This window comes from Monopterus albus, unplaced genomic scaffold (genome assembly GCF_001952655.1).
Source record: "Monopterus albus unplaced genomic scaffold, M_albus_1.0 scaffold345.1, whole genome shotgun sequence".
NCBI lineage: Eukaryota > Metazoa > Chordata > Actinopteri > Synbranchiformes > Synbranchidae > Monopterus > Monopterus albus.
The window spans coordinates 451,766-472,337 of NW_018128225.1; the positions used below are offsets into that span (position 1 = coordinate 451,766).

The following is a 20,572-nucleotide window of genomic DNA, read 5'->3' on the forward strand; positions in this document are numbered from 1 at the left end:
TCTTCTTGGGAAGGGGGACGATGGTTGTGGTCTTAAAGCAGGTGGGAACAATGCTCTGGCTGAGGGACAGGTTGAAGATGGTGGTGAGAACATCTTCTCATCTTCCCTGAGAGCCCTCCCAGGGGGTGTTGTCCCGTCCTGCCGCTTTGCGGGGGTTGATCTTCCTCAGGACTGTGCGTACATGGCCTAGTGAGACAATTAGTGGAGGGGAGTTGGGGGGGTTGGGTGGTCTCGGTGTGTGTGTGCCTCCCCTCTGTGCTGTGGCTGGAGGTCTCAAAGCGGGTGTAGAAGGTGTTGAGATCATCCGGCAGGCTGTCTGTGGAGCTGATGATGCTGGTGGTGGTCCTGTAGTCTGTGATGTGCTGCAGGCCTTGCCACATCCGACCGGGGTCAGCAGTAGAGTAGAAGCCATTCAGCTTCTCCCTGTACTGCCTCTTGGTCACTGTGATCTAAAATAACCTCCTTGAGACATATTTTTCTTACAACTCTTAAACAGCTCAATTTGAGTCTTTATTGACAAACATGATCTTGATGTTACTGTGTGTATTAAAAAGATCTCATCTGACATATCATAATTGGGATTTTAATCTCCACAAATTCATTTCAACCTCAGTTCAAGGTTCAAGATCAACTGTTCTACAGTGAATGGCAATCAAACCCATTCGGTGTGCTCGTTCTGGTGTTTAAAAGCCTCCATCATTTGTAATTTTTTGGCTGCAGCTTGTGTTCTACAACAGCAGCCTAAATCACAAACATAAAGCTTCATCTTGTGTGTGTTTCAGGCTCAGCCGAGGATGACCTCATCTTAGAGGTGGTGCTAATGATTGGAACAGTTTCCATGGATGACGCCTGTGCCGCCATGTTGGCTAAGTCTGGCATTATTCCCGCCCTTATCGAGCTGCTCAATGGTAACACACACACCTTTGGTTTGGCTCAAAATGTTGTGTTATAGAGTCATGAACCCTGTTTGGTAAATGTTTACACACCCTATGAGATTTAGAATGTTCAGACACTTGCTCACAGGTACTACTTGATACCTGCTAAAAGGTAACGTTCATGAAATAACCAGTATTAACCTGCTTCCCACATGTTCTTCTGTTGGCTCGCTGTAGCCAAACAGGAGGATGATGAGTTTGTGTGTCAGATTGTCTACGTCTTCTATCAGATGGTTTTTCACCAAGCCACACGAGACGTCATCATCAAAGACACCCGTATCCTTCCCACAATGCACTCTGTTACCATAAATGTAAACATTAATGAGAATCTTTTAGTTGAGCTGAGACCGTTTGCATAGACTGAAGTCTTACACCATCACCCTGGAAAGATTTCCGTGACTTTTCTTTAACGTCCTCTCTAGAAGCTCCAGCCTACCTGATAGATCTGATGCACGACAAGAACACAGAAATTAGAAAAGTGTGTGACAACACCCTTGATATTATTGCTGTAAGTGAAATACTGTACATGTTGCTGGTGTAGACAGAGTAGCAACTGTAACACATGTAAAACATCAGGACAAAATCATTTCTTTAATAATAAGAAGAAACACACATCCCTGTCTGTCTGTAGGCTGTTCACTCATTTATTACCTGTTTTCTTCATCTTCCAGGAGTATGATGAGGAGTGGGGGAGGAAGATTCAGTCAGAGAAGTTTCGATTCCACAACAACCAGTGGTTGGTGATGGCCGAGAGTCGCCAGGATGGTGAGTCTGAACCATATCTGTATGATAATGAAAGGGACAGATCTATTCTATAGCACAGGTACTGTACACACAAGACCCTGCCTGAACTGTGCACGCAGAAAAACGCACTGCAAAAAGGGTGACATGCATTGCAGGTCATTTTATTTTGTATTTTGAATTATCAGGTTTACTTCAAGAATTTCAGTTAAGGCTTTAGCCGCACTGTGTACGTACCTACAGATCATTGAACTGGTTTCTGTACATTTTGTTTTTCACAGTTAATCTGAAGATTCATGTAGAAGTAACTGACCACATTCCTCCTCAGCAGGCTGAAAATATCAGAAATACCACAGCTGCCATGCACAAGGAGAACACACGAGAAGTGTAAAGGAAGGAAACACTAGTATGAAATCCAAGCACTACCTGTAACATCAACAAATGTGTGTACATTTTCCTCATGTGCATGTGTGTGTGTGTGTGTGTGTGTGTGTGCAGATGGAATAACTCCAGCAGATGGTTCAGGCAGTCCAGATTTCTTCAGTGACCCTCTGGCTCAGAATGGAGACTTTGACAACACAGGGTGAGCTAACACACTGCAGAGACATAAGAACAGATTACTAGGCACTGGCATTCTATGGTACCAGACATTGCATGTTTGTGTGTGTGTGTGTGTGTGTGTGTTTGCACATGCAGACTCCTGAGGTCAGTCTGTAGTAACTAAAGAAGGATTAGCTGGTTTGAGGGTCAGGTAGTGTATATCTATCTGAATTTGAAATTGTACCCAAATTCTTATTCCTTCTCCTCCAGACTCATGAGGGCGTCCTCTAGGCCTATTACTGCTCTTTCTGTCTAGTCTCAGTTTCTCCCCATGATAAAAGTGACAAGCTGTGTTAATTTGACTGGCTTTCTTTTGCAGAGACAATAATGATTTATTCGACCAGACCAGCTCATCACCCGGACGACCAGCCACTGCCTACGGCTTTAGACCTGACGAACAGCCCTTTTACCAGTACTCATAGACACACACGCACTCCTAGTTCCAACTTCCTATCCGCAGCCTGCATGGCCACTCTTATGTCTTTAGTCTGGTTTTTCATTGCTAGAATCCCTTAGTCATGGCTGAATTTGAAAGCACCACACTGGTAAGACAATGGTCAGAAATGCTGTGGACTGACACCGTAATACTGCTGTTAATAAACTAGTTGAAATGAACTGCAGTTCCAGGCAGTCATCATTTATTATCCATTTCATTAATTCACCGTCAAGTTGAACAGTTTAGTAGTTAAGTCTTCCTTACGCATTACAGTTTTCTAATATTGAGTGGGACCGCAAATAATTTAAATATGAATATTGTTTACATGTTTTTGTATGTAAGTGACTGTTGCCTCTTCATATTGACTGAAAAACCATTCTGTTGTTGAGGAATTGGAGATGTGTTAGTTTGACCCTGATGAACTGTGTCAGTATACTAAGCCATATGAGTTGAAAGTTACACTCATGTTATTAACATGCACTACAATGTACATACTTAGTTTTATCAATGTTACTTTAAAATGTTGGTGATGTTTATAATATAGGGTGTTTTCACAGCAGCAGCGTAGCTCAAACCCGGGTGCAGAGCCAGATACTGTACCAGGGTTTACTTCCATTGGCTCCAGAAAGTATTCAGACCCCTTCACTGTTTTGCACACTTTGTGTTGTGGTTTTAAATGAACACAATTGCCATTTTGCCCACCAGTCTGCACTCAATAAAACACAGTACCAAAGTGAAGAGGTTTATAGAAATGTTTGCACCACCAGGACTCAGGAACAGCACCTCAGAAGTCCTTAGCAGAGGAGGAGAGTCTGCTGGAAGGACGAGCACCTCAGCAGTGAGTGGCTGTATTCTCTGGTCCAGCGAGACAAAGATTCCAGCTCCTTGCAGGCTGCCAAGCACAGTGTTTGGGTTCACCACTGCTAATACCTTCCTAGCAGTGAAGCACGGTGGTGGCAGATTGGTGTGTGTTGATTTGAAGCATAAAAAGGGCAATTTTATCTATTTACAATTAAACCTACAACACAAAGTGTGAAAATACCAAAGTGGTCTGAATATGTGTGCTTAGACACAACTATTTGGGCCACACCTGCTGTTTTAGTATGTGGGGTAGAGAAGAGGGCAGTGAGGTTGTTCTGGTCACTGTGCTCTGATACGGTCATTCTGTTGTTGTTGTTGTTGTACATATTTCCCTGTTTTACCATTGTGACATCATTGTGCCAACTTAATTGATATGGTTTTATGTTTATGGCTGTTTTTGCCAGGGTACAGTAGAAATGATTTTCACTGTCATTGTTTCCTGTATTAGAGCCACGGACCATTGCAACTTGATTTTGCTAACTGACTAGTCGAATTAAAGAAGCACCAAGGCCTACAACTAGATACTTCAATGTTTACATACCTAAACTAGCTTGGTTAAAGGAAAAAAAGAGTTTCCTTGAACATCACACTTACTGCCAACAAACAGCAGCGTCATGTCTGAGTGTGTGTGTGTATGTGAGTCAGAGCAGCATCACATTTAAAACCAAAAATATGTTTTGCTATTGACCAGCCTACATTGATCACACATACTGTGTTTGCAGGACAATGGCAGTTAGCTACACAATGTTACTTTGAGCCATATTTGCACATATAAACACTTTGTGTTTTTCTGTTATTGTTAATTTATGTATATTTTAGCATTTTTGTAACAGCTGACTTTATTGCTGCTTGAGACGCTGTAATCAGAAGCATGTATTAGACTATACTCCATCTCTGTCACGGTCACCTTCAGGTTCTTGAATAAAAAAAAAAAGCCCACATTTTATGATGACTTTTTTAAATATCATACTGTGTTCACAGTTAAAAGAAAGTCACTTTCAGCTTTTCCCGTTTAGGGGTCGCCACAGCGAATCCTCACACTGACAACTCGCATGTTGACATTTGGCACGTGTTTTACGCCTGATGCCCTTCCTGACGCAACCCTGATTCAAACCTGGGCCGCAGCGGCGAGAGTGCTGCGCCTTAACCACTAGCCTACCAGGGACGGCTACTGTGTTCACAGTTGCATCCTGGATTTTATGCCCATATTATGAGATTTTGAACTGACTCCAGGTCATAAAAAGACACACAGGCTTAAGCCATATTTACATTACTGCAAAAAAGTGTTGTGTGTGTGGTGTGCTTCACATTTGTCCAGTGTGGAGAACAGAGCGGGAGCACACTGAAATTGTAAATCTGTTGAACTTTGACCTGAGCTTCCACAGACCTTTGTGGGCAGAGCCAAGCACTGTTGACCACTGCTTGAACAGATGAACAACTAATTAGCCTACTTGTGTTTCTAAGTTTCACAAACTACAATAACAGATTCATATCAAGACCAGTAAATGCAATAGCACATTGCTGCCACCATGAAAAATAAAAAATGTACTCTATATCTCCTTAGAGCAAAATGACAAAACTTCCTCATTTTAATGAGAAAGTTTTGTTGTTATAAGGAGAAAGTATTTCAAGGAAGTATCTTGGACAAACTGCCCAAATCCAGCTGTGCAAAGCTTGTCGAGATTTTCAGAAGAATAAAAGTTGTACTTGCAGTCAAGGGGGCTTCTACAAAGCCCAGAATTAAGAGTCTGAATTCTTTTGTAAATGAGAGATTTCAGTTTGTCCTCTATCCCACTGTTAGCAAAAAAACAAAGCTGATCAGTTTTAATGTCTTTATTGGGCTATTTAATTCATTTCAGTATAAACAGAACAGCACAGGAGATGTTAACAGCAAAAGTAAAAAAGTCTCTTGTTTAAAAACTTATCTTAATACAAAATGTGGATTTGTTGTCATTTTCATAATGTGATCATATAAAATGTAATGCAGTAATACCGAAATGGGTTGAACCTTCTTTGTTCTCATTCCTCTGTGTCACCTTCTTATTCTTTGTTCTGTTTAATAAGAAATTGTGAAGTAGATGTGGGTTCATTGTATCTGCAGTTGTCATGGTAGCGTGTCAGGCTGTGTCACTACTGTTAGGATGGGAGCTGACCACTATCTCCACTTCAGTGATTTCTGTTACAAGCTCCCTGATGAAAGCCACACTGCCCGGTGGCAGCTCCACACAACTCTCTGGCTGGGACTCCACCACCTCATGGCTTTGGAGAAGCTCCTCCTCCACTTTCCCTTCCTGTTTTTTGTTTTCTGCATGATCTCCATTCCCCTCTGCTTCATCCTCATCATCTGCTTTTCTTTTCTCAAGCTCATCACCTTTTTCTTCATCATCCAGCTTCCCCTCACTCACCTCTTCTGCTGCCTCTTTCTGTTCATCTTCTGCCCTCTCCATTTCCCCGTTGTCTTTCATTTCTTCTGTCAAGTAGATGGCCTGGTCAGTGGTCTGTGCCATCATCTGCTGTGCTGTGGAGTTGCAACTAACCACCTCACTTAGTGAACCAAGGCTGATTGTCACTGCACTATCTGTTGGCTGTGTTGGGGAAGGGCAGGAGGGCTGGACAGAAGGAGCAGCCTCAGATATTTGATGTGAGGAAGCAGAAGTTTCTGGTGCTGCAGGTTGGTCACTTTGAGCACATTTAGCTGGGCCATCTGTGAACGGCAGTGAGGACAAAGTGGATGCTGAAGAGTCATGAGAGTCTGGAACAGGATTTTCAGGTTCTGGGATAGATTCAGCTGTGGCTGAGTCGCTCATTGAAGCTGTTTCAGGTGCAAGCTGAACTTCTTCAGAGGTCCCATTGGAGCAAGAAATCTCCTCCCTTGATAATTCATGAACCTGTTGTGTCACAGCAATCACAGGAGACAGAAGCACTGTACTTTTGTCAGAACTTGGAGCGGTACTGGAATCAGATTTAGCATCAGCGTTAAGTTCTGGGTCAGTCTGAGGACCTCCCTCCTCCACCACCGGAACAGATTCTTTCTCTTCACTGGGCATGACTGAGGAGGAATCTTGAGTGCGAGTAGCTGGGCTGGCTGGTGGAGAGCGTGGGGGTGTGTGTCCCAGCAGACTGCACTGACTAATGGCCAGTTCTGAAGTGTCCAGTAAGAGATTGTTGCTCTTCCTGCTGGCAGCTTCCTGGACCACTGAGGAGAAGGAAAACAGAGTTAAAGCAGAGTTAAAAATTAGGATTGGAAAGTGAAAATGAAAGAAAAGGTGTATTCATTTTTACATTTATTATTTAGCTACTGTTGACGACACCAGGTTCATGTACTCAGAATGGTTTAACTGAAGGGGTTTAATGATACACAGGGTCCCTGGTTGTGTCCATGTTCTTAAATGTTTTAGGCCAAAAAACATAAAGAAAGAATTATATTCTTAGCAATAATGTGCTACCATCATGTAAAGAGAGAACATTTGTAGAAAAAAAATATAGAAAATGTGGAAAAACTGATTAGAAGGCTGTGGCCATTTAATGTCAGTAATGTCAGAACCGTGTTGACACAATGATGAATCCAAACAACATACTTTAAAAAAAAGTACAATAGAAAAACCGCTGTGATGTTTATGGTGCTGTCACTTTTTTTTGTGCAAAGCTCTGACATAGAAGAAGATTACTAGATTAAGATGAGTGCTGTGTGTTAGCATGAGATGTGTGTGTGTGTGTTTACCTGTCTCTATCTTTTTACTCAGGATACATGAGATGTGTGTGTGTACCTGTCTCTATCTTTTTACTCAGGATGTTTCTCAGTACATCGTCATAGACATTATGAACCAGGATAAAACTGCTGTAGTCAGAGAAAATGTACTGTTCAAACTGCTGCAGCTCCTGGACACAGAAAACATATTTAATACTTTGTAGAGACAAAAGACCACAATGAGACAGTAGGACAGAGTTCAGCAGTGTGTTTGACCTACAGTTTTCCACTTGCTGTCCATGCTCCTGGTGAGAGCTGGCAGAGTGATCTCCAGCAGGGCCTCCTGATAGAGCCTCCTCTGGACAACTCTGCTGTCATAGTCCAGCTGCTGCTCACACACAGTTGAACATTTTAAGATTTTGCTTAACACACACAAATCACAGACTGCACATGGGAAGGGTAGGCATTGAAAATAACTTTACCTTCAGGACTCTTTCTTTAGCTCTCTCCATCTTGACAGGGACCTGAGAAGGCTGTAGTCTGGCTGATGATTGGAGGAACAGCTCTAAGGTGTACACAGCACTGTCCAACAGCTGGAAGACACAACAACAAATACAATGTCTCTCTGTGACTGTAGCCTTTGACCTTTTTCTGTTTTGCTTCAGGTCCTCAAAAGGCCCTACAGTAGGTGTACAGTAGTTGCTGATGCCCATGATTGATCCTCCAGATCTAGTTCCTACCTGCTCCATCTCCAGCTGTGCAGAGTCAACCAGTCTCTGAGCACTGCTCAGTCCAAACCGCTGTTTTAAGCTTTCAAGTTTCTCTGTCAGGTTCTTCACCTGCCTGTAGCACTGATCCAGATTGGTAGCGCATAGAGTGGACAAGGCCTGAAGAACACACACACACACACAGATAAAACCACACTCACCAAAACAACTTGTAAACTCTTCTGTAACCACAGACTCTTAACCCTATAAAGCCCAACATATCTGAAAATAGCGTGAACATTCTAACTTTTTGGAACTGAGATATTTATTAAACCTTATAACAAAATCCAAAATATAATTCATGATTCGAAATTCAAGATTCACGATTTTTATTTGCCATATATGCATAGACAGACAGTCCAGGCATATAGGAATAGAGGTGCCATATTATTTAGATTATTTCTATTTCTTTTGTATCACATTTGATACATGGGGCATTTTTGGTGATTTTTTTTTTGCTCAGAAACCTCACGTATCAAATATGATACGAATGGTTAATCAACAAAGTCAAAGGTCTCACTCACCTTCTTTGTCTCCTCTGTCCCTTCATCTGTGTGTGTCAAAGCTGAGTCCATCTGTGTGTGCAGTGTCTGCCGCATCCTCTGAATCCCTGCGCTTATGTTTTCTGTAAGTGCTTCAAGGATGGAGGACATGTAGGGTACTACAATCTCACTGCACACTTTCTCTGCTTCTTCACATATACACACTGGAACACACACACACACACTCACTTTAGAGACACAAAATGTTTAACAGTGACTTTTTTTTATTTTATTTTTTTTTAGAAATTACTGGGTAACTTATCAGTCAGGAAGAACAGATTGTAACTACAGATGCACAGCACTGTGCTTGCCTTTCAGAAGCAGCTGAAATGCATTCATTTTCTAGGTGTGTTCAGATTACCTCTGACTTTTTCCTCCAGGAAGCGATGAGAGCACATTATCTGGTCCAGGTTGGATCTGATGAGCGCCTGATTGGCTGATGCTGTCTGACGACATTTCTCCCTTAAAGCCTCAAGACTTGCTGTAATCTGCTCCAGCACCAACGTGTAGGTTCCCTGCACCGTCTAAACATGCAATCACACCATACCATAAAACCCTGAGTGACAAAGACTGTGTTAAATCTGTCTCGGTTGTGTTTTAAAACATTTTAATGGTATAAAACAGAGTGATGTGTACAGAAGACCATTAAGTTTGTATGGAAAAATGTGTAATTAGATTAATATTTACTGTAAATTCTGGAAAGTGAGGCACCAGAAATTAAAGTTATATGATTAACATCAGAACTAAAAGGAGATACAGTAAAGTGTGAAGGTGTGTCCAAAATCACTACCTATTTTTATTATCTAATGTATTATATTGACCTTCTGCATTTTAGTCTATATAGTGTGGTTAAACATTTCCGCACTGAATAAACAAAATCTTTTAAACATGCCATGTCCCACCCTGTTTGTTAAACATCCCAAAATGCAAACTTCACATTTTGAAACACTCAAACATTAGAGCTATGTGCCACTTGTCAGTAACGATACAAAATGATGGAGCTGTGTTTCTGGACATGTGACCCAAGTCAACAGACAGTTTGCTAATGTTTGTGTTTACTGAGCACCAGAGCTGGTGAACACTAGGTCCAGGTGTACTAGTTGAACTCACTGCCAACCACTGTCGTATCCTTTCAGTCTTCTTGCCCTTCACTCTGGACTGAAGCTGACTCTGTAACCATGGCAGCACTTCCTCCATCACCTGGCAGGCCAGCACCTACACATTGCAGACATATGATTGAGTAAGTGGACAAAATACCACAGAAAACGCAAAGCTGAAGAGTGTGTGTGTGTGTGTGTGTGTGTGTGTTTGCTGACTTGTTCCTCCGTTCCCAGCATCATTTCCCAGGATTCATAGCATCCTTTGTCCTGTCGATAGAGTTGAAGGGCTCGAATGTATGCCTGGCTCTCATAGGATGAATTACACCAGGGGTCTGCAGGAGTGCATAGTTTAGCGTTATGATTTTGGATGAGTCTGATGGAAATAATGTCCAGTTGATCTCTCCACATTTTCACTATCTTTTCTGTGGCACCTGAATGTCAGCTCCTCATTGTCATGCTCTTTAGGGCACATCCGACAAGATGTAGTCACATGGGCCTGGATCATTATGCAATGCTATATCTGATACACAATGGATACTGTAATATTGATAAAAGTGAATCACAGATTTTGTCACTGAACCGAACCACAGAACCGTCAATTTTATAGTCGGCAGTAATTCAAATTGAACAAAAATAAGCAATGATTCATTTTGCTGGTGAGCCTTGGATATCCCAGTCACATCTTGTTGAGGAGACTCTTCAACAGCAGTCTACCAATATTGGGATTATCTGCAAACTGTAATAATTTCACTTATTTCATGTAAACAAGCAACTTTTACAAATTTAGTTTTGTTGTAGGGGTTTTGTATGAGACCATATTACACTGTACAGATGCTTCTATTCCTGCTCCTGGTTCTTCAAACACTAGGTGTTTTTGAGGCTTTAAGGCAAGTGATTATTCATATATTTTCTAATTGTCAACAATTCCCATGAAAAGACCCAAACCAACAATAACTATATCTTACTACAGTGTGTATACTCAGCCAGATATAACTTATTCTTCTGTGCAGTAGTACTCTGATTTCTACCAGTCAGTCTTTACATTCTAGTATTACTGTGTTTGTTGGTGTTCAGCTTAACATTTCTAACTTTCAACATTCTTATGTTCTGCTCTTTGTTCATTGCTTTCCATTTTTATTTTATTTGTGGTCCAGTTCCCCAAAAGGTTTTGGAGCCTTTTTCTCTGATTAAAATGATGGAAAAATGTTGAAAGATTTACAGGAACCGAAAGCTCCAGTAACACATAGCCCACTTCCCTTTTCATCAACACCATCAATATTAATCACGCTGCTAAAAACTGACATGAAATCATTTCCTGACTGTCACGATGGGCTGAGCTCTAGTGTTTAGGCAATTTGTCTGGACTTCCTGCCTGAAAAATAAACCCAGATTCAGTAAGAGCTCCACAGCTGAAAGGGCAAGCGAAAATTTTTGGGCTCTATGAATACGCAACATTTGGGATCATTTTGAAATACAGTAAGTCTCCATGTCCCCAGATTAGATGAACTCCCACAAACACTAACATTTTTACTTCTGCACATTCAACATACTACACTGGAGAGTGAAAAACACACTTATAATAATGGGTCAGTCGACCCCGATGCCATTGAACCTGCTCTAAATCTTATGAACTACAACTTTGCTAAATCTGAATTATTCTTAGTTGCAGTGAAAATGAAGCAAAACAATGCAGTACTATCCATTTTAGCTATATGGTAAACTTTGTAAGCTAAATATACCAAATATGTTGTTTTGTGACCTTCTTAAACTGGATTTTTGTAGGTTTTATTTCAATAGTGTGTTCTGTCTGGTCCAATTCCCTGGACTGCTAGAGTGGGCAGGGTTAAAAAGGTGGAATATCTGGAATACTGTAAGATGTAGAAAATTACAAATGAGTTGACAGTAAACACATTTTAACAATATCTCATCAGTATCCTATTCTGAAAAGACCATTCACATAAAAAGAAGACATAAAGGCCTGGATGACCTGTAATTTCTTACTTCTAAACTCTGACAAAACTGAAGTTATTGTACTTGGGCCTGAAAATGTTAGAAATCTGCTGTCTAATCATATAGTTAATCTAGATGACATAGCGCTTGCCTCCAGTACTACTGTGAGGAACCTTGGAGTCATCTTTGATCAGAATATGTCCTTTAAATCACAAATAAAGTCTCTAGAACTGCCTTCTTTCACCTGCACAATATCACAAAAATCAGGAGCATCCTGTCTCAAAGTGATGCTGAAAAACTGGTCCATGCATTTGTTACTTCCAGGCTGAACTACTGTAACTCTTTACTATCAGGATGTCCCAATAATTCCCTAAAAAGCCTCCAGTTAATCCATCCCTGTCCCTTTCTGCAGGTTGCCCTGGCTCTGGAGCTCTACATCTCTTACGAGCCGTCACCGGCCACATCAACCTGCCCAGTGTTTGATTGTTTGTTGTTGTCTTGTTGCTTCTTTTCTTTTCTCTCTCCTCTATCTACTCACCCTTGGTGCTATACAAAAAAAAAAAAAATTAATTCAATTGCTCCTCCAACTATACTGACCCCAGTTCTTCCTGAGCAGACGGAGCTGGGAGCCCCGAAGGCCAACTGTAGAAACAAACCGGTCCATGGAGTTTGCTGCCAGGAAGGTGACCAGGGTCATCTCTCCAGTGTACCACTCTGAAAGCAGTGAGCTGAAAAACTGCTGGAGAGTCAGTGCCTACAGAGACGCACAAACATACACAAATTCAGTCAGTGTGGTGACATCATTACAATGTAAATTTGAAGTTTCAGTTGTAACGTATTATTTTTCAAACACCAATGAGTCAAAGTACTTAATGAGTCAAATCAGATACTGAATAAACACATGGGACCCTGTGGTTATTTAGCTGTCACCTCACGGCATTGAGTCGTGCTTTGGATTGGAGTGGCAGACTGTTAAATAATACCTATATCTATTTATTATTAATAATTGCAATATTAGAAAATAGCATAGCTCCCTACTGATAGATACCTTTTTATTAAATTTGACCTCCTGTCCCTGCAAAACTCTGCACAGTCTTCTGGAAACTAGTTGGGAAACAACTGCCTAGTTACACATTTAGCAGACTAAGTCACATCAGGATGTGCTTATAGTCATGTTTCTGTTTCTGACTGCTTTGCTACAGGCAAATATTCACTTCAGAAGAAGCACAGCTAGAGTGTTGAAACATTGGACTAATTTGCTTGCACCATTAAAAGCGGTAAATGAATCAGTGAGCTTCGATCATGCCTCTTCTGAAATGTTTGCTGTCCCTTTTTACTTTCAATTTTATCCAGTAAGATCATAACTAGTCTGGTCCAACTAGTCTGGTTTCTTGCTTTCTTCTAAAGGAGTCTTGTTTCTGCTGACAACAGAGGCAGCCATCACCAGTTCATTCAACCAAAGAATTTAAATTTAAAACAATTAACAAAAGTAAAGTGGAAAAAAGAGTAATATAAAACTTTGGTATTTTCAAGACCAACACTGTTTTGTACTGTGCCTCCTCCAAGCATGTAAAGCGAAATAGTCACTGCTGGCCAGCTGTGTGTTGCTTCCTGTTATGTTGGAGGTTGTGTAGCTACGCTGTCTTTTTGCAACCCTGTAACTTAAAGTTAAGGGTTTGCTTTTGGTTTGTAGCCAAGCTAACCCACACAGGAAGCCAACAGCATTAATATTTAGCTGTCACCAGGGCAACTGCCACTATGAGTGACAAGCTGAAATAGATCCAAGATCAAGAGCACTCTGCTGTGCTAAGTTTAAAGGTTTTACACCCTCATCTGACATTACAGAATTGCCAAAGTGACAAAACCTATCGGAACCATTAAAAGCCCCCCACCACTTCAGTAGTGGGAGGGTGGTTATGACTCAAATACCATTTTGGCAGTTCCGATTTGAACCTCTCTGAGGTCTTAAACTGCCCCCCACCACTTGAGTAGTGGGAGGGTGGTTGCTTGAAATGTGATCTACTTACTCAAAGGAATAACAATGTCATTTGTGTGACTGTCAAATCAAGCAATTCCCTCAAAGACCGTGATCTGACTGTTGTCACAGCCATCACATAGTCAGAGATCAGATATGATTTGGATCACATTTGGAAGTGGGCCAGATCTGATATGAAAAAAAATCTGATTTGGTTTGGTCCATGAAAAGACCAGATCTGAGTCACCTGAATAGCCACTTTAGAAGAGATTAGGAAGCTTTATTTATCGTGACACGTACAATGAAATTACATTTGGAGCCAAGGGTCGCTGCCATCACAGGCAACCGGGGGGGGAGAATCAGCATCTTGCCCAAGGACATTTCAACAAGTGTACTGCAGGCACCGAGATTTGAACCTTCAACCTGGAAGCGACTGCTCTACTCACTGCACCACTGTTGCCTCCCTAGCAAGTAATGTGAATGTAGCTTTAGAAAGATAGCGAATTGTTGAGTTTCTGAAAATGTTGGAACAATTTCTTCTTTTGGGTAGGAGAGATGTGTTTTCTTTTTCTTTTTTTGCAAATGGCACTTTTGGCATTGTGGGACAGTACTGTCAAGCTGGATTCTACCATTACAAAGTCACTGTCATTTCACAGTCTATTCATAGTCTGAACAGGTTGTGTACAAAAGCAGGAGGCAGCAGTGAGTGTAAAATTAGACCACAGAGAAAAGGTGCACGTCAGTGTTTTACCAAGGTTCTGATGTCTAATGCAGGTCTCAAGGGCAGATAGGAATCGGTCTCGTTCCCTTTCTTGTTGGAACAGGAAGCAGGTATGGCCTGTGTAAGGCAGGTGCAGATACACAGCAAAAACATCTGGAGATGATACCACTGAAGAAGAGTCATCCTTCACTCCTAAATAAAGACAAACAAAGATGGTGGTGTTACACATGTGGGCTTGACTGTATTGTTTCAGAACCATGACTTAGTTTATGTTCAGCAGTACAGTTTACATTATGTTAATCAGTGCTAGCAAATCTTAAAAACATGACAAAAAGGTTATTTGTCAGAGTCTGCTAAAGCAACCCTTATGAGCATTTTCTGATGGTAAGACAATACCTTTATAATGTTCAGGAAACTAAAGGTTTAGTTACGAGAAGAGAAAGCCAAGGAAAATGGGAAGCATTTTTCTAGTGGCATAGTCACATCTGCCGTCTAGCACCCTTGTTCATCTTAAAACACAGGATGTTGTGGTTTACACCTTCAGGCCTGGCCGCACTCTTGGCATCAGTGTAATGTTACTTGAAATCACATAAATATTTTGGATGACTTGAAAAGTCATCACCAAGACAGAATGTGAGTGCAAAGATAGCCCAAGCCCTCTGCACAGACGAGTGTACAAACACATTGGAAGTCTTTTACATTACCTGAACCTTACAGCCAGGTACCAGTAGAGTCTTCAGTTTCAGGAACAGTTCTGTATAGGCCTAACCCTTTACAACCTGACTGACCCTGACTAAACTTGAGTGGTAATGCCTGGTGTAACCCTAACAGTATAACACAATCAAATGGCCCAAACTGGATGCAAAATGATACTCTGATACTTCAGAGGGACCTGTTGGATTTGAGTCAGGTGGGAGTTTCATTGCAGATATTGGGCTTGGTTCATTGTAGATGTAGGTTATTAAAAATTTCTGTCATTTTCTTTCTGACTATGCCAGTTGTTTTCACCAGCATAAAAACAATTGGCGAGAGGCAGAGTTTGACCAGCACTGGGATGTTAATTCTCAGTAATGGATCAAATCAAGCAAAATTAACTTTGGGTATTGGGTCAGGTTCAGGTCTCAAATTTGAAACTACCATTCAGAATCACTTGGCCCAGATCTTAAAGACACAGGTACAGGTTTTAGGTTTAGTCCTGTGCAGAAGTCGCTAGGGCACATATGTGAATGAAGAGTAACATTAATTATCACAGCTTTATCCAGATTGTTCTTCAGTCATCAGTATTAACACAATTGCTTAATATTGCAGGTATATACAGTAGGAATAAATTAATACTACCATTGAGCATTCCAGCACAGGTTTGCTCCTGGTGAGCTCTGGACTCCTCCTCTGTGGTCAGAACACTGCCCCCAGCTGGCTGGAGGACTAACTTAGCTGCACATCCACGATTGAAATTCTACATGTGGAAACACAGACAAGTGTGACCAAAGATGAAGTAGATAAGTCTTTTAGATAGGTCAAAGTTCAAAAAGCTGCAGTCCCCCTGTGGCATTCCACCTCAAGTCTCAAAGCCTCCTGAATTCAGTTCTGCTCAGTTTTTACTGATATTTTATCCATCACTGACACTTATTCTTATATTCTACTCTGCTTTAAAAGAACTGGAATTGTGCATGTACTCAAAAAACACCAGTGACACACCTTAATGGTTGTAGGCCAAGTGCTCTGTCATCAGCAATAATGAAGTACTTTGAAAGAATAGTCATCACATATATACAGTATATGTGATAATGTACCTGCTTCCATCATTCATTACAGATACAGGCTCCCATGTGATGCACACATGAACATCTTTAGTGGTGGAACAACAAGGAATGACAGAATAATATATAACTCAATTATTAGTATACAACCAAGGCAAGTTATGTTATTTACAAGAGACAAAGTAGAAGAAGTAGCATAGTGCCTACTGTATTTACTATGTTTACTGTGCATTACTGCATTTTTTAAATGTCATATGTACATGAACATATGTATCTATGTAATGTTAATATGTTGTCAGAGGAGGACATAATCCACTCATACCAAAATGTGATATTTCAACTCAGAGATGTGGCCCTTGGTCATTCCGTCTGTACTTGGGTGTATTCTGGCAGATCCTAAACAGTGAGGTTGGGAGGAATGGCATCTTCTACTCAAATTCTGAATGCATATACTCCACATGGATGCTGCCTTAACCTCTATAGTTTATTGTCTCTCCAAATGTCATAACAACCAAACAGAATTTGCAGATGACACAACAGATTTGACGTGTTTAAACATAAATATAAAGGTATGTGTCAATCAAAATATATGCAAGAACAGGCTTAATGATTAATTAGATGGAGCATTGTGGGTGTGGTGTATAAAGGTAATACTCTGTAATAATTCTTTAGTATATTACTTGTGTGGTGTAGAAGACAATTTTCTAAGAATGTAATTATGTAAGAATGTTAACACTGTTATAATTTTTTTAGTATATTACTTGTGTGGTGTAGAAGAGAATTATTTATGTAGAGATACTGTTTGCAAACCAATGATGGTAAGATGATGTCATGGGGGGACTGGATAAGTCTAACTTCTTCCTACTCCATTCAAGCATGTACTAGGTATAAGCAAATTGATATTGGATTATTATTTGTTGGATATGTGTAAAATTATGTGTGTTGACATATCAACTGTCTTTACATGCTTGAAAGAATAAATCAAATCAAATCAAATCAAATCAACATTGAGTGATCTCATCTATAATCCATAGGGTGGAGGTGAGAGAGCCATCAGGACAGTCAAAAAGAGGAAGTGTCCAACTCAGTGACAGGTTTTATCCACAAGTAATAAGATGTTTAAGCTGTTGTAACAGTGAGGAACTTAGGAAAACAGTACAGTATATGGGTGAGTTTGTGTCTGACTTGTGTATGTGTGCATGTGTATGAATAGACACACACACACACATACTGTATATATACACACATAGATGCATGTATATGTTTAGTGTGTAAAAGCGTGTATGGTACCTCCATGTTGTCATGTAACTCCACTTTGTAGTTTCTTCTCAGAACAGTGTATCGCTCTCTGCATTTCTTTCCCTGCTCATCCGAGCAGGAGACCTTAACATTCCCTTGGTACAGTATCTCCTCTGGATCATACTGAGACTATACACACACACACACACACACACACAAAGATTTAATTTGTATTGATATAAAAAGTGTACACAGATTAGCTCTGGCAGTCAGAGAAATCCAGTGTTGGTGTTCAACTCCTACCCTGTGTGTAAGCAACAGGCCCGTCCCCTCTTTCTTAGGCTCCATCTCCTGGTATAAGTGTCCGAAGTAGGCTGCCGAGTACTGCCGAGTGTAAAACTCACTGTAGCTCTGGAGTGTGCTGTCAACAAGTCCTGGATACACACACACAAATCTTCATTTAAAAATTGATGTCATAATGTATGTATACCTTTTTTGCCTGGCTCATTTAAAAAGATATAATTCTGAATTTACAGTAATAACTGAATGAATAAACTCACAGGTGCTATTTATTTAAAAAGCATACACACAAAGAGACAACCCATAATAATGCTGGAGATGACTGTAATTACATTTTAGTTTGCAGTGTTGCAGTGACAGGATGTCACTGTGCTGATAAGACTTAGTACTATAGAAATGAGCCTCATGCTAGGCATTGTTTTGTTTCATTTATTTCTGTTCATTTGATGGTAAAATTAAAACTTATGACATGATTGAAATACCAAAATGATTTATTACACAAAAAAAATAAAATGTTTTCTTTTTTTCATGTCACCAGCCCATTAAAAAAGTTATGCTAGTCATCCTGGTGGCCTGGTGATTAAGGTAAGTTAATTATTTAACCACGATGGCCATCGTTTGGTTCAGGGACCTTTGGTATATGTTGCCCCATGTTTCCTGTATAACTCTTTGCTGAAAGGTATTTCATAAAAACCAATATATGCAAACACGTTCCAACAATACCACCACTGAACTCCTTCATTACATTACATCATAAACTGTCAGGTTTGCCTGGCTGCACCTGCCTTCTCACTCCCCTCACTCTGTTTTTGCTCCCTCACCTTGATGACGTTATCCGACACACCTGCTTCATATCCCCTGATTACCACCAGCTGCACCTGATTAGTTCTCCCTATTTATTCCCTGCTCTACGTTCACTCCCCTGCCAGTTCTTTCTAGCGTTATCAGGCCCGTTTGTTTCCTGTTCTCTTTTACTGTATAGTATCTTCACGTTTTGTCGCCCTAGCTCTGTTCCAGTCTTTAGCTCCATTGTTTCATTCCTCCTCGCCTCTGTCGCTTCTCCGGACCACGGACCTCCTCTACCCGGCTCCTTCTCCACCACGCAGGTCGATTCACAGTCTCCTACTAACTGTATGTACAAACTCTGTTCTTCCTCAGTACTTTCCACCACGACCAGCCCAGGAGTGAGTCCCAGCGTCCGCAGCCCGGTCTTCTCCTCATCATTCAGCCACTGACTGTATTCACTTCTGCAGCTCGACACCCGGTCCCACTTCTACCTGATTATTCATTTCCTTGTTATATTTCACTGTAATTAAACTTAGCACTGCTTGCACTGAAGTCAGCCACCTGGGTCCGTCATATTTGTGTGACTCGCTCACCTCTGTGTTCGAGCCGATCTAACATATAAAGAGTATAAAATCACAGTTCAATTGCGATTAACTGAGCAGCTAAAAGAAGTATATGACAATCGTACTGGTACTGCATGTGAGAGAAGGTGTATTACCAGACTCAAAGGGAAACAGCCATTTTATTTACCACTATACAACTAATGTACGCAATAATACTGCAACCACTACCGTTACTACACTATTTACTGGTACTGACACAACTACTTCTCTACTTCTGTGTCCACACTGCCACTACAAGCCTGACAGCTTCTATTGTTTCTCTAATTTTACTTTCCTCATTCTTTCTTCTCGGTTCAGCTGCTTCTCTATGTAAAACATATATTTACATAGGGCTGAGATATAACCCACCCAAGTCAATTGTATGAAGAGGTGTAAGAAAGAAGTGGAAAGAACTGCAAATTACTAAGAAGAATGTTTTGAGAATAAAAGAGAACCGCTTTACCTTTAATGTGGCTGATTTTAGCCTCATCCAACAGGCCAGAAGAAGAGGCTCCCATGTTGTCTCAATTTTCCTTCTTCTCAAATGTCTCTAGAAAAGCTTAATTCAGATATCTGAATTTGTATACACAGGAAGTCTATACGTATTTCATGTCAGCTATAATGAGCTGCTCTTGTGTGCCAGGAGGTTTTTGCTCGGCTCATTTCCTCTGTTCTCTGCAAGTCAGTGTGTGGTGAACTGGGTGGGACTATGAAAACCTGAGCTGAAATGTGTCACAGTCCAACTGTAACGTTACAAGTGTCACGACCACTATACAAACATCTGTTAGACACTGAGATGAAACTAAACTGATATATTTTAGGAAGAAAATAGATATTTTTTCTCTTTAATTTCTTTTCAGCGCTGTAGCCAGGCTGACAAAGAGCCACAGTGCTGTTGAGCTTAACATTCCCTTAGATCTCAGCAGTAACTACTTCATAAGCTTCTTTACAAATAAAATCACAACTATTAGAGAAAAAATTAATCAGATCCTTCCCACAAGTCTCACCGATGTGTCATCAAGTACAATGGCTTTAGAAACATCTGTAAGACCTCATTTTTATTTCGACTACATAGATCTCTCTGAGTTGGCCTCAACAATTGCTTCATCTATAATATCATGAACCAGGCTACTCAAAGATGTTTTACCCCTAATCAACAGATCTGGATACTATTGAGCAGATGGGTCTCGTCACACAGACACACCCTTCTCTATCACTGCACTTTCAAAAACCCCGTGCTCTGTAATGGAGGATTTCTCAGGGTCCAGTGTTGAACTTTTTTTTCATTCATTGTCACAATTTCAAAACCACATGTTGACATAAGGGGCTGCACTGGTTGTATGCTTACAGTATGTGAATTTGCACACACTTGCTAGAGCTTTAACATGTTTTCCCTGTCTCTCTCTGTAATTGTGTCCTCATTTGTGTTTCTCTCGATCTGATGTTTCTATTTTCTTCCATGCTTGACTCTTTCCTTTAACCCGCTTTTTTCCTCACCCAAACCTTATGTCCTCACTCTCTCGAACAAAAACAACCCTGTATCACTCCCAAGTGGCCGGTGTGTGTGTG

General features: G+C 40.8%; 2 protein-coding genes across 6 annotated transcripts in view; one reads left to right on the forward strand and one right to left on the reverse strand.

Moving 5' to 3' along the window:
• LOC109974738 (kinesin-associated protein 3-like) overlaps positions 1-4,508 on the forward strand; it is a 15,600-nt gene extending 11,092 nt beyond the window's left edge. For all 4 annotated transcript variants that reach the window (XM_020625093.1, XM_020625091.1, XM_020625092.1 and 1 more), the window contains exons 15-20: positions 783-908; positions 1,113-1,211; positions 1,358-1,443; positions 1,607-1,700; positions 2,175-2,259; positions 2,596-4,508. In XM_020625093.1, coding sequence (XP_020480749.1) covers positions 783-908; positions 1,113-1,211; positions 1,358-1,443; positions 1,607-1,700; positions 2,175-2,259; positions 2,596-2,698 — 593 coding nt within the window. In that variant the 3' untranslated portion in view covers positions 2,699-4,508. The remainder of the gene's footprint in view (positions 1-782; positions 909-1,112; positions 1,212-1,357; positions 1,444-1,606; positions 1,701-2,174; positions 2,260-2,595) is intronic.
• An 883-nt stretch (positions 4,509-5,391) lies between these two features.
• On the reverse strand, positions 5,392-19,908 carry LOC109974741 (protein Niban-like). Of its 2 annotated transcripts, none has more exons than XM_020625097.1 (14): positions 19,467-19,908; positions 17,619-17,749; positions 17,367-17,504; positions 15,655-15,772; positions 14,347-14,508; positions 9,887-10,002; positions 9,681-9,785; positions 8,932-9,094; positions 8,553-8,734; positions 8,002-8,148; positions 7,744-7,854; positions 7,542-7,649; positions 7,341-7,452; positions 5,392-6,769 (listed from the first exon to the last, which is right to left on the reverse strand). In XM_020625097.1, exons 1-14 carry the CDS (start codon positions 19,519-19,521, stop codon positions 5,691-5,693), a joined length of 2,727 nt encoding a protein of 908 aa, XP_020480753.1. In that variant the 5' UTR covers positions 19,522-19,908; the 3' UTR covers positions 5,392-5,690. The 2 variants fall into 2 exon arrangements, with proteins under 2 accessions (XP_020480753.1, XP_020480754.1); XM_020625098.1 differs by lacking the exon at positions 19,467-19,908 and adding an exon at positions 18,437-18,480.
• Between the last annotated feature and the right edge of the window lie 664 nt (positions 19,909-20,572).